This window comes from Oncorhynchus mykiss, chromosome 15, assembly GCF_057628025.1.
Source record: "Oncorhynchus mykiss isolate SJ-2025 chromosome 15, ASM5762802v1, whole genome shotgun sequence".
Lineage (NCBI taxonomy): Eukaryota > Metazoa > Chordata > Actinopteri > Salmoniformes > Salmonidae > Oncorhynchus > Oncorhynchus mykiss.
In genome coordinates this window covers 54,617,180-54,630,000 of record NC_143036.1, presented here as the reverse complement: position 1 = coordinate 54,630,000, position 12,821 = coordinate 54,617,180, and the positions used below count along the sequence as shown (strand labels likewise).

The 12,821-nt window shown below is 44.5% G+C and overlaps 2 protein-coding genes across 2 annotated transcripts in view; one reads left to right on the top strand and one right to left on the bottom strand.

Annotated features, from left to right (window-relative positions):
* The first annotated feature begins 646 nt into the window (after positions 1 to 646).
* On the top strand, positions 647 to 5,967 carry LOC110490264 (cytochrome c oxidase assembly factor 6 homolog). The gene is made up of 3 exons (XM_021563555.3): positions 647 to 776; positions 4,843 to 5,007; positions 5,258 to 5,967. Exons 2-3 carry the CDS (start codon positions 4,864 to 4,866, stop codon positions 5,357 to 5,359), a joined length of 246 nt encoding a protein of 81 aa, XP_021419230.1. The 5' UTR covers positions 647 to 776; positions 4,843 to 4,863; the 3' UTR covers positions 5,360 to 5,967.
* Positions 5,960 to 12,821, bottom strand: part of LOC110490263 (solute carrier family 13 member 4) — a 23,096-nt gene continuing 16,234 nt past the window's right edge. Inside the window, exons 9-15 of the mRNA XM_021563554.3 lie at positions 10,403 to 10,522; positions 10,163 to 10,264; positions 9,927 to 10,028; positions 9,518 to 9,752; positions 8,468 to 8,629; positions 7,975 to 8,112; positions 5,960 to 7,343 (exon numbers count right to left, since the gene is read on the bottom strand). Of these exons, the coding sequence (XP_021419229.1) occupies positions 7,206 to 7,343; positions 7,975 to 8,112; positions 8,468 to 8,629; positions 9,518 to 9,752; positions 9,927 to 10,028; positions 10,163 to 10,264; positions 10,403 to 10,522 (997 nt within the window). The 3' untranslated portion in view covers positions 5,960 to 7,205. The remainder of the gene's footprint in view (positions 7,344 to 7,974; positions 8,113 to 8,467; positions 8,630 to 9,517; positions 9,753 to 9,926; positions 10,029 to 10,162; positions 10,265 to 10,402; positions 10,523 to 12,821) is intronic.

The following is a 12,821-nucleotide window of genomic DNA, read 5'->3' as shown; positions in this document are numbered from 1 at the left end:
GCTGATCGCTCCTGATGACCTGGTTGGACATGACTACAACTGGGTCCCCAGGAAGGATCAGCCATTTACGTTTTGCTATCCCACCCAGTTGACTACATTAAAATGGTGGAAGCCCTCAACGGTGCTGCCCATGCTAATATCAAAGACAGTACAATACAAAGATAGGCTAAAACTGCTTCTACAATATCCAATGATCACACTTGTAGGCGATGTCATGGCAACGTTGGCTAGCTAAGCTCATGCATAGAAACACGTCATAGGGTCTGACGGTCTTCTGGCGCCGAACTGTGCATGTTTAGGCTGTCAATTCAAAGGCACTCCTTTTGTCACTTTGTATTTGTATTTATTAGGGATCATGAGGTCGGAGTAATACAATTTTAAACTGCTTAAGACATTCGCTGGAATCTAGGTTGTGCCTTTAGATTTCGAGACAATTAACAACTAAGGAATAATTGTTAATTTCTCTCAATGACTTCTCAAACCCCAAACCCCAAACCCCCTATTTTGTCTGTTTCGTGACGTTCCCGGAAGTCTCTCGATGTTGTGTCTCTGGGTTTCGAAACTCTGTGATAAATAGCCTTTTGGCTACCAGAGGCCTCTGTCATTCTCTATGGTGAAAAACCCCAAACTTTTGCGTCACTGAGATGCGACGGAAGTCCTTACTCCACAAGCAGCTGTCCTTGAATGCACTGGGGAAACATGTTACACAACTAAATGCTCTTTTTGGCATTATTGAACAAACTATTCATACCGGAGTAGTGATATAAACATTCATGGTGAGTTGTCAAGATTATAACGTGTGCGCATTAGCTAGCTAGCTTATTTGATAATAGTTTGGCTTGGAAACAGAGTAAGCTAGTAAGGCACAATCTGTAAGGTTGGAGCTTGATTCTCGAGGAATAAAACTTGTAAATCAGCTAGCTAAAAGCCTCTATAGTCTCTCCTTACCTCTGTCGGGGCTGTTGAATATGAGGGCTTCAGGAAAAAAAGGATATGTGTGCGTTGGTTTATGCGTCACTGATTTATAATAGAGCTCGCCAGCTTGTAGTCTGAACAAAAATAACGCAACAATGACAAATATTTTACTGATTTACAGTTCATATATGAAATGAATTCAAAAAGGCCGCAATCTAATGATTTCACGTGACTGGGAATACAGATACGCATCAGTTGAAAAAAGGTAGGGGCGTGGATCAGAAAACCAGTCCGTATCTGAGGTGACAACCATTTGATTTGCCTCATGCAGCGTGAAACGTCTCTTTCACATAGAGTTGATCAGGCTGTTGATTATGATCTGGGGAATGTTGTCCCATTCCTCTTCAATGTCTGTGCGAAGTTGCTGGATATTGGCAGGAACTGGAACATGCTGTCGTACACGTAGATCCAGAGAATCCCAAACACACTCAATGGGTGACATGTCTGGTGAGTATGCAGGCCATGGAAGAACTGGGACATTTTCAGCTTCCAGGAATTGTGTACAGATCCTTGCGTCATGGGGCCGTGCATTATCATGCTGAAACATGAGGCGATGGTAGCAGATGATTGGCATGACAATGGGCCTCAGGATCTCGTCACGGTATCTCTGTGCATTCAAATTGCCATTTAAAATGCAATTGTGTTTGTCTCTAAAATTATGTTGGAGGCAGCTTATGGTAGAGAATTGAACATCCAATTCTCTGGCAAAAGCTCTGGTGGACATTCCTGCAGTCAGTATGCCAATTGCAAGCTCCCTCAACTTGTGGCATTGTGTTGTGTGACAAAACTGCACATTTTGGTGGCCTTTTATTCTCCCCAGCACAAGGTGCATGTGTTTAATGATCGTGCTGTTTAATTCGATTTTTGATATCCCACACCTGTCACGTGGATGGATTATCTTGGCAGTGGATAAATGCTCACTAACAGGGAGGGAACCCTTTATATAAAAATCACATCCCTAAACAGTCTCAGGTGGCAGTGAGGACGGCGCATTCATCGACAGGATGCCTCTGCTGTAAAATCCCTGAGTCACAAAGAAACACTCATCCGCACTCACAACAATGACTTTTTCCCCCTCTGATTTCCTCTCTGTGTGCGCTTTGCAGTTGATAACCAATGAAATAAACGCCACAAAGTCCACTTTCTTTCACATGCAACATGTCAGGATCCCTCTGTTGACAAATAATATTATCTGGCGTCTCCTCCTACTAACATTCGTTCTTCAACATCATTATTTTCTTCCACTCTTCTCAATGCCCCTGGAGAGGTGACATGCTGGACAGCCTTTATTCTAGACGCCGTCCATCTCTTTGAGCCGAACAGGACACTACAGAAATTCGGGTGCATGTTCACCACCACAATTGCAGCATTTAGGGTCAACTGGCACATGATACCCCTCCCGTCTGCGTACACTTGACATAGGACCAAATCATTTGCATTTGTTACACAATTTGAAGACAATCGTGGTACCAATAATTGGATGTATTAAACCAGATGAGTGACAAAGTTAGACGCACAAATATCATACCCCCACGACACGCTAACCTCTCGCCGTTTCAATAATGGGATGTTAGCATTTCTGGGGTGTATGATACTTGTGTGTCTAATTTTCTCACTCATCCTTATTCACAATTCATTCAGGATTATCCGTGATGGTGACATCCACATTAGTGTGAAAGTGTTTAGAGACATATTATATTCTTATTTACAATAAAAGTGAATACAAAATGACACATTATTTACCATTAATTTCTATTGGGTACAAAATCTGAAATACAGCCAAAACAAACAGCATGTTTATCCAATACATTTGTAGAGTCACAATCTTGATGTAGTCATTGTGTGCCATGAATATATTGACTACTTCAATATACATAAGTTAATTTTTCCTAAATGGAGGGGACGATGTACAAAAAGTGCGGTAATTGATATGTATGGAAGGGCTCTGAAATTAAAGCTGACATACTGCACTTTAACCTCAGTCATTGTTTTATTTCAAATCCAAACTTTTGGAGTACGGAGCCAAAAGAAGGAAAATTATTCCGTGTCCAAATAATTATGGAGGGCACTGTATCTCCTTGAACCGATTATTTTCAAATCACACACACAAGTAGTTATGAGGATTATCTAGTTGCTAATGGAAGCCTGCAGTTCCCAGGATGGCCTTCAATTTGAGTTTCTCAATGAGAGTGGGCAGCACTGAGTGACAAAGCAAAATTACATAATGACAAATACTTATTTACATAAGTATTCAGACCCTTTGCTATGAGACTCAATTGAGCTCAGGTGCATCCTGTTTCCATTGATCATCCATGATGTTTCTACAACTTGTTTGGAGTCCACCTGTGGGGAAATTCAATTGATTGGACATGATTTGGAAAAGCACACACCTGTCTATATAAGGTCCCAATGTTGTCAGAGCAAAAACCAAGCCATGAGATCGAAGTAATTGTCGGTAGAGCTCCGAGACAGGATTGTGTCGAGGCACAGATCTGGGGAGGGGTACCAAAACATTTCTGCAGCATTGAAGATCCCCAAGAACACAGTGGCCTCCATCATTGTTCAACGGAAGAAGTTTGGAACCACCAAGACCCTTCCTAGAGCTGGCTGCAAGGCCAAACTGAGCAATCAGGGGAGAAGGGCCTTGGTCAGGGAGGTGACCAAGAACCCAATGGTCACTCTGACAGAGCTCTAAAGTTCCTCTGTGGAGATGGGCGAACCTTCCAGAAGGACAACCATCTCTGCAGCACTCCACCAATCAAGCCTTTACAGAAGAGTGGCCAGACAGAAGCCTCCCAAGTGGCTCAGTGGTCTAAGACACTGCATCTCAGTGCAAGAGGTGTCACTACAGACCCTGGTTTGATCCCTGGCTGTATCTCAACCGGCCGTGATCGGGAGTCCAGTATGGCGGCACACAATTGGCCCAGTGTCGTCTGGGTTAGCCAATCCTCAGTAAAAGGCCTGCTAAAGGACACCGACCATGAGAAACAAGATTTGGCTGGTCTGATGAAACCAAGTTTGGACTCTTTAGCCTGAATGCCAAGAGTCTCGTCTGGAGGAAACCTGGCACTATCCCTACTGTGAAGCATGGTGGTGGCAGCATTATGCTGTGGGATGTTTTTCAGCGGCAGGGACTGTGAGACTAGTCAGGATCAAGGGAAAAATGAACGGAGCAAAATACAGAGTTTCTTGATAAAAACCTGCTACAGCGTGCTCATGACCTCAGACTGGGGTGAAGGTTCACCTTCCAACAGGACAACGACCCTAAGCACACATCCAAGAACGCAGGAGTGGCTTTGGGACAAGTCCGTCCTTGAGTGGCCCATCCAGAGCCTGGACTTGATTCCAATCGAACCTGAGACCTGACAACAGCTGTTCAGCGTTCCCCCATCTAACCTGACAGAGCTTGAGGATCTGCAGAGAAGAATGGCAGAAACTCCCCAAATACAGGTGTGCCAAGCTTGTACCGTCATACCCTATGAAGACTCAAAGCTGTTATCTCTGGCAAAGGTGCTTCAACAAAGTACTGAGTAAAGGGTCTGAATACTTATGTAAATGTCATATTTGAGTTTACATTTTTTTTTATACATTTGCAAACATTTCTAAGCTTGTTTGTGCTTTGGTATTGTGTATTGATTGATGAGGAAAATAAATTATTTAATCCATTTTGGAATAAGGCTGTAACGTAACAAGATGTGGTAAAAGTCCAGGGGTCTGAATACTTTCCGAATGCACTGTGGAGGAGTGATTATATTTCCCCAGCCCCCATCTCTGACCTTACCAAACATAGTGGCAAGGTCAGGCTGTTGAAATTGCAGATTGTGCCATGTGGTTGACTTAACCTGTTTTTTCCTCTTGTTGTTTTAGTAAATTTCCCCGAGCCCAGCGATGTCTGCCCCTGACTCGAAACAGAGAAAAGCATGCTGGGGCACTAGGGACGAGCTGTGGAAGTGCCTTGATTATAACCAGGACAATGCCGCCTCCTGTGAGAAGTTCCAGAAAGAGTTTGAGGCGAGCTGTCCTGCTCAGTGGGTGAGTCTCCCTGTCTGGTGTCGGTCTAGCGATAACCTACCTGTTACTCTGTGGAATATGACAGACTGTCTCAGAGGTAGCCAGAGAGGGAGGGCTAGATTTCGAATGTATGTATATAAAGCCCTGCTTCTATTCATGGTGGTCTAAATTCCGTTATTACTGGCTTTGATGTAGCTACATTAGTAAACTCACTGTGGTCACCAAGCCTGGTCCTGCTCAAATACATCCTATCTCACATTGATACCGACAGGTGAAATACTTCACCAAGAGGAGAGACTTCTTGAAGTACAAGGAGAAGATGCAGACGGAGGGCTTTGAGCCTGCTGCCGGGCCTAAAGAGTCACAGTCCTAGCCGGTAGCCACTGGTCAGAAGACTGAGAGGAGGGCTTCCAGGGGCCTCCTGGTTGAGGATGGACAGCAGTGGACTGTCACTGGACACTAAGAGCACAATCCTGCTATGCCTCCCAGCGACGACAGCCGCTGGAGGTCAGTGACCTCACACCTGGACCTGAACACTCCGGGGTAGATGTCACCTACGGGCCGCGGTCAGATTCTCAAGCCTCTCCTCGAGTGTGCACTTAACTTGGTCACACCTTGCCTCCGACTAGTGACCATACCGGCGTCACACGGGGGACAGGTGTGTGGTGACGTAACCACGGCGAGTGCTGTGGAAAGTGCACCCCTCAAAAGTCACTGACAATGGTTCTCCAGGCTTTCTCCGTGTCTCTCTGCTCTCTCAATACAACATCAAGTGGTTGTATGTGGTGTGACAATGCTTTTATTTGACCAAATATCAACTGAACACATCAACAGCTCCGTAACGGATAGTCTTAACCACCGACTCATTTCTTATTCATGCTATTGTCAAAGATGGATGCAGAGATGCTTTATTTATGAATAGACAGTGACTGTGTGTGTGTGATTTGTTGTGTTAAATAAAGATGAGTCAATGGTTCATTATTATTTTATAACATTGGTTTCATTTCCCATGAATCTGGGCCTATTCTGAGTGAGTTGACTACGAGTGGAACCACAACGTTAAATGTTATTCATGAACGTTACACTTCGTCGGATTGGTTTGACACACGGCACATCTTTTATATCACAAGTTGGCATGTATTTACAAAGGTTCTAGATCCTTCTTCTAAAACCACAACGTATGAACTTGTGCAACTTTGGATAAGTTCTAGACCGAGATGTGGGATTTAGATTGCTTAACGCGCCTACGTTCTCATGGCGACTGAATAAAGTACAAAAAAAAGGCACACGGTTACATTTCAATTGGTTCAACAACAACAAAATATAAAGCATTTTATACAAGTCATATGGTCTACAATTATGTACACTTTGCCCTGTCGTCATAGCGACAGACAGCTCATGATTTGGCTATTGATTGGAGAGGCACTTTTACTCTGCAGTTTTCTCTCTGGTTTCTTTTATCTGCCTTGACACCTTATTCTCCATGGCTCTGGTCAATAGTAGTGTACTATGTAGGGTGTTTCAGCACACTAACAGTAGGGATCCGGTATGTAACACCGTGAAGATTGTATACTACTGTAAATATAGAGTATACTCCGAGTTAGCGGTGTCATAGGCATATAATGCTGTTTTTGTGGTTATTGTGCTAGCGGAACCTATAGGAATATTATGTGACATGCAGTGATGCTGTGTCATGTGTGAATCAATGTTTTTTCTTTTGGTGGGCTATGTGTTGGAGAGATTAGAACCGCCATAAAACGTAACACTTGCAGCAACATACAGTAATATGGAGTAAAAGGCAATATGATCCATTGACTAGAGTCGGAGTCTATTCCATGCTACTTTTGGCTGTGTTTACACAGGCAACCCAATTCAGATATTTTGTGCAATTATTGGCAAAATATCTGATCTTGATTGGTCAAAATACCAATTAGTGGTAAAAAAACAAACAAAAAAAACTATTCTGAATTGGGCCGCCTATGAAAAGGCAGCCCCTGCGACTCCTCCTTTGTGGTGCTTCTTCCACTCAGTCTTCCCCAACCTGCACGATTCTCAGACGTTACCAGCCCGGCTGAAGGTATAAGCCTCAGTCCCTTTCAATTTGGCATTTACAGTAAAAGAGACGGCGAGTGTCTCTGTTTAGAGACGTCTTCTGCATTCTTCCGCTCTCTGCCTCTCTCTCTCTCTCTCTCTGTGCGACTGTCTGCACCCCCGCGTGGTTATAAGCTGCCAGTGATGTTCCTGTCGACGGCCCAGTCTGGGAACTCAGTCAGGTTGAAGAGGGGCACGCCCCAGGTCGTTATGGCCAGCATCACCACTAGAACACCAATCAGATTCACCCCAAAGCCTGCCTTCACCTGAGACAGACAACAACACTGGGTAAGAAAGATGTGCTTGTTCTCTCACTTATCATTGAAGAGCTACAGTATGTGCCTGAGCCTCTGTGTTCTATTTAAGGCCCTGTGTTTTTGTGCAATTATGTGACTTAGCAAGTCCTCTTATTTCTCATGTCTTCTTTACTCTATATATTTTTGTTAGGTATACTATTTTGATGTTGATTACGGCACTGTTGGGTGGAGCTTGCAAATGAAGCATTTCAATGTACTTGAGCATGTGACGACAAAACGTGCATTTATCCAGATATGAGAATTACACCAAAAATGAAGGAAATTGTCTGAGGATGGTGCTGGACCATCTGATGGAAAAAGGAAAACGCGGACAGTCTGATGAAAAAGCTGTAAATGAAAAGGTTCAGATCCAGGCATGTCACATGATTGCGCAGAACACAGGGCTCTAGTTATAGTGACTGATTGCTGGTCACTAAAAGGTATTATGACTATTAAATAAATCTGTTATAATCTTGTATAATAGGAGTGTTACGTAAAAACGTGCAGAATTGCGTGTTATTGCAACAACGGCCTTTGATTCTGCTTGGCACTGTGCAGTCCCGTCCCAGTGGGGGTTGGTGCTTATGTGTTTGTGTCTCACCATGTCGCTGATCTGCACGTGTCCGTAACTGAACACTATGGCGTTAGGGGGGTTCCCGACGGGCAGCATGACCCCAAATGACACACACATGGTGGCAGGGATGAGTGTGTGGAGAGGGTTGATCTTCAGGGTCTCGGACTGAGAGGGAGCGAGAGGAGAGAGGTCACATAACTGAGTGTCAGGCAAAGGAACAGGGTGTCTCAGAGTGTTTTCAATAACATTGACAGAGAGAGGAGGCGAGCAGATGGTTGTGTTGATGTTGAGAGAAGAGAGTAGAAGTGTGTAGGCTATTTGAGGACACTCGGAATCGAGCTGATAAATTGATGGATGGGGTTTAGGTTTTTCTTCACGGGCTCTCAGCGATAGAGGGGATAGTTAAGGAAGAGAGAATAGACCATGACTGTGGTTCTCTCTAGAGCAGAGTGTGCTTCTTACCAGAGACGATCGAGAGGAAAGGTAGAGAAGACTGACAGAGAATGACTGTTATTCTTACCAGAGCAGAGAGGATAGGTAGGAACACAGTGAGAGTAGCAGGGTTGCTGGCGAACTCTGTAACCGCAGAGACGAGCAGGCAGGCCAGCAGCGTGACCATCCACGGGGGGAGACCACTCATCGGCTCCAGCTGTCTGCCAATCCACACACTAAGCCCTGACACCTGAACACACACACAATGACCAGACACACACACACACCACATGATCAGACACACACCATGCCGAATGTCTGTACTATAGATTGTGACGCAACTTCATAGCTCACACAGTAACGTGTATACAGTATATACTGTAACCCGCAATGGGGCGGCAGGTAGCCTAGTGGTTAGAGCGTTGGGTCAGTAAACGAAAGGTTGCTAGATCGAATCCCCGAGCTGAGAAGGTAAGAATCGGTTCTGCCCCTGAACAAGGCAGTTAACCCACTGTTCCTAGGTCGCCACTCTAAATAAGAATTTGTTCTTATTAACTGAAACTAACGTTTCATGTGTACAACATCTAAAGACCTGCGTCACTATACTGAGAACTTTGTCATTTCTAAAAGGATGTATTTGGGTGTTTCTGGAGCCTTTGTTTATGTTTTTTCAAGGCCCCCATACTACACAACAATAATTAGGAAGTGATTTGCTGTTTGGGGTAAGTTTCTCAAAAGTGAAATAACCAAAAAAAGTGTCTGGCACCTTCTATAACATCCCATTTACATAGAGATTTGGTTGTAAAACCTTTTCAAATCGGGACCCAAATGAGACATTGACCGTCCTCCCGTGACCCAAATTGTCCTCTATTGACCCAAATTAGGATGAAATAGTGTGTGATTATAGATGTACTCTCATAACTTGCGACCCACCTCTCGCATGCCCAGGGCCCACTTTGGGTTCCGAACTCTAGTTGAAGAAGCCCTGGTATAGTGTATATAGCCTAGTATCCATATTAAAGCTCCTGTATGTTACCTTGCAGCATGAACTAGGCCGTTTGAGATGGTTGTCATCCTAAGCTATCCGCCCTGTGGTGAGTAGCTACATGTTTGTACAGTATACTATATAACCTGGTACCTTGCAGCCAGCAGCCAAGGCGTAGCCCCCTCCCACAAGGATGACGATCTCCCAGGGCATGAGATTCTGGAAGTCCTTCCAGGTGATCATGGGGGCCAGGGGGTCTGGGTCTTTTTCTGTGGAGCCGCCCCCTGCTGTGGTTCTGGGGGCCCGAGAGAAGGGCCGGCGGGCCGGGATGAGGAAGAGCAGGAAGCCCAGCAGCACAGAGACAGTGGCGTCGGTCCTGTAGCCTTTCCTGCGGAAACAGAACACGACATTTAACAAGGCTGTTTTTAAAAAAAAAATGAACGTTCCTTATTCGAGGTTAGTCTCAATGAGAGAGACTGCATTTGGAATGGTACCCTATTCCGTTAATAGTGCGCCATTTTCCCCCCCTTTGATAGTACACTACAAAAGGGTGGCTACGCACTTCTCGAACAGCGACGTCCACCCGGGTACGAAGCCCGGTTCTCTGGTGAACCACAGCAGAGTCATCAGGATGAAGAACACTCCTGTCACCACCTCTGGATAGCTACAGCACAGGAGAGGCAATGCACAGGTCAGTGTTATTGTTTTCATTCAGCTTTTAGTCAATTAGTCCTCAAATATGGCTGTACAGCTAGTCTCTTGTCCCAGCTATAACTGGAAAAAGAGTCTAAAAATCACCTGATGGGCCCGAGCTTTATGTACTCGTCGTGGATCTTCCTCTCTGACAGCATCTCTCTCCTCGTCTTACGCTTTTTACTCAACGAGCATGTCTCCCTGAAACTGGACACACAACAACAAGATAAGGTTAATATCACTGAGATACCTGCACAACGTGTGTGTGTGTGTGTGTGTGTGCGCGTGCGTGTTCCTGTGTGTGTGTCTTCCTCCATTTCGCATGCATGCATGCGAGGTGCTTACTTGCAGCCGAGGAAGAGGAAGTGCAGCCAGACCCAGGTCAGCAGCAGCATGATGATCGCGATGGGGAAACTGAAGATGAACCAGGTCCCAAAGTTGATCACCTTCGCATCCGGGTAGCGACTGCAAGGGGGGAGAGAGAGGGAGAGAATAGTTAGTGATGGGAGGAGATACAGAGAGCACGGTTAACGTTAAACCAATGCACCTCACAATCGGTAAGGGTATTGTCCTCATAGTATAACACCAGCAATCTAGCCAAGAGGTTCAGAATCTGACCTTTTTGGTGTCATGTCTATGGTGAGGGACTGCTAGTTGCAGGGTAATCTCTCGTGGACAGACCAAATGGATGCGACAACAAAAGAGAAACAGTTGCTCCGATGTTTTCTGGCACTGGTTATTTAGATGTTTCAGGGTTGGGTGAAGGTTGTGCTTCAAATGTGGGCTTGGATTTGAAGCACAGATTTGAAGCAGAATATTTTTGGGAAGTGGAGGGGCTTTGGTTTAGAGTTTCCTTTAAGAGGGGTGGAGACTTCACTAGTCTCGTTAGTATCTTATCTCATACATCTCCCCCAGAACCCAATGGAGCATCTGATGGAATTACGGGAGATTGTAGTTCTGGGTTTGAAGACCCAAAAATCGCTGAAGTTGGAGACTTTTATCTCCCTCACCAACTTTAAACATCTGCTATCTGAGCAGCTAACCGATCGCTGCAGCTGTACATAGTCTATCGGTAAATAGCCCACCCAATTTACCTACCTCATCCCCATACTGTTTATATTTATTTACTTTTCTGCTCTTTTGCACACAAGTATCTCTACCTGTACATGACCATCTGATCATTTATCACTCCAGTGTTAATCTGCTAAATTGTAATTATTCGCCTACATCCTCATGCCTTTTGCACACAATGTATATAGACTCTTTTTTTATTTTTTCTACTGTGTTATTGACTTGTTAATTGTTTACTCCATGTGTAACTCTGTGTTGTCTGTTCACACTGCTATGCTTTATCTTGGCCAGGTCGCAGTTGTAAATGAGAACTTGTTCTCAACTAGCCTACCTGGTTAAATAAAGGTGACATAAAATAAAAAATACAAAAATTGACCACACAAAGAATACGTTCAGGTCTATTTTCTGCCTCTGGCCTATGTGGAAGGATATCTAGTAGTTGTCAATACTGGGAAGAGATATGGTAATATCTCTGTTTGCTGAAAGACAAGCTGACTCGCTGCTTCTTCTTCGTATACTTGCTCTGCTGTTCGATATCTTGCCCCCCCCCCCCCCCTCCCCACACACACACTGTCTGCGGTCAAGGGTTATTGAGGGGTTTCATTCCTTTTTCCATGTGGAAGTACCGGCCAAGGTCCTGTTTACACACACACAGTCAGATGGACTTGTACAGATATCAATTTTATGCCTCTGTGTGCAGATATAAAAATGCTATTCATGAGTACATCGGACTCTGGGGAGGTCGATAAAGGGCTTAATTGCCAAAATCCTGAAGTATCCCAAAATCCTGAAGTAATGACTATTGATGTTGAGGGAATCTTTTGGAGTCTGGTCTCATTGCATATTAGGTGCAAGGCAGAATATATTGAGTATCATTAGTTATTTCTATTACCACATTTGACTATCAATATAATTTAATACTAATAATTCTAAATAATTTTGCAGATGATTGACTGCTTTGACAAAATCTGCATACTGGTGTTGAAGAGGATGGGTCTGGTCTGGTGTTGTTGTGAACATTGCTCTGTTGGAAGTCTCTGTTCCCGCAATAGCAGGATACAAATGCCTACAGGGTTAGGTTTCACCAGTGTGGACCTGTTATAGCTACTCAAGACAATAAATCATCTTTTGGGGGATCACCAGCAAACCCCCTGGCTCACAGAGCTGTCCTTTACCAATCTGGGCCCCAGTTTGACCGGGCTAGACGTGAAGGAGTTGCTAAGCAGGGTCTCACATATTTTACTTGCACTGGGAAGGGAGGAAAGGAGGGGGATAGACTGGGAGAGAAGGAAGTCTGATATTTACAGTCCGAGTTACTTTTACATGAAAAGAGTCCGTTTTCCCTGGCTTAGCCTAGCTGGTTTATTAAAGTGCCCAGGAAATCGGCTTTGTTGGATTGTTGAGAGGGTTTACACCAATCCTTCAATCCATCAATCCCAGGCTTCTTTGTCCTTTTGTTTCCTATGGACCCTGACACCCTCTGTCACTGAGTTAAACATGACATGTATAATTCTATGTTCCCTCTAAACTGCGCTGGTGCCGCGCACTTCCTCCAGGCCTGCAGCCCAGAAGAAATGCCATGCGGAGTAGGGACACTTGAAATTCGCTGAATTTGCATGATTAGTTTGAGCTATATAGATCAACGTTTTTTTCTATGACCGAATCAACATTATAATTAGGCCCGTTTCAATGC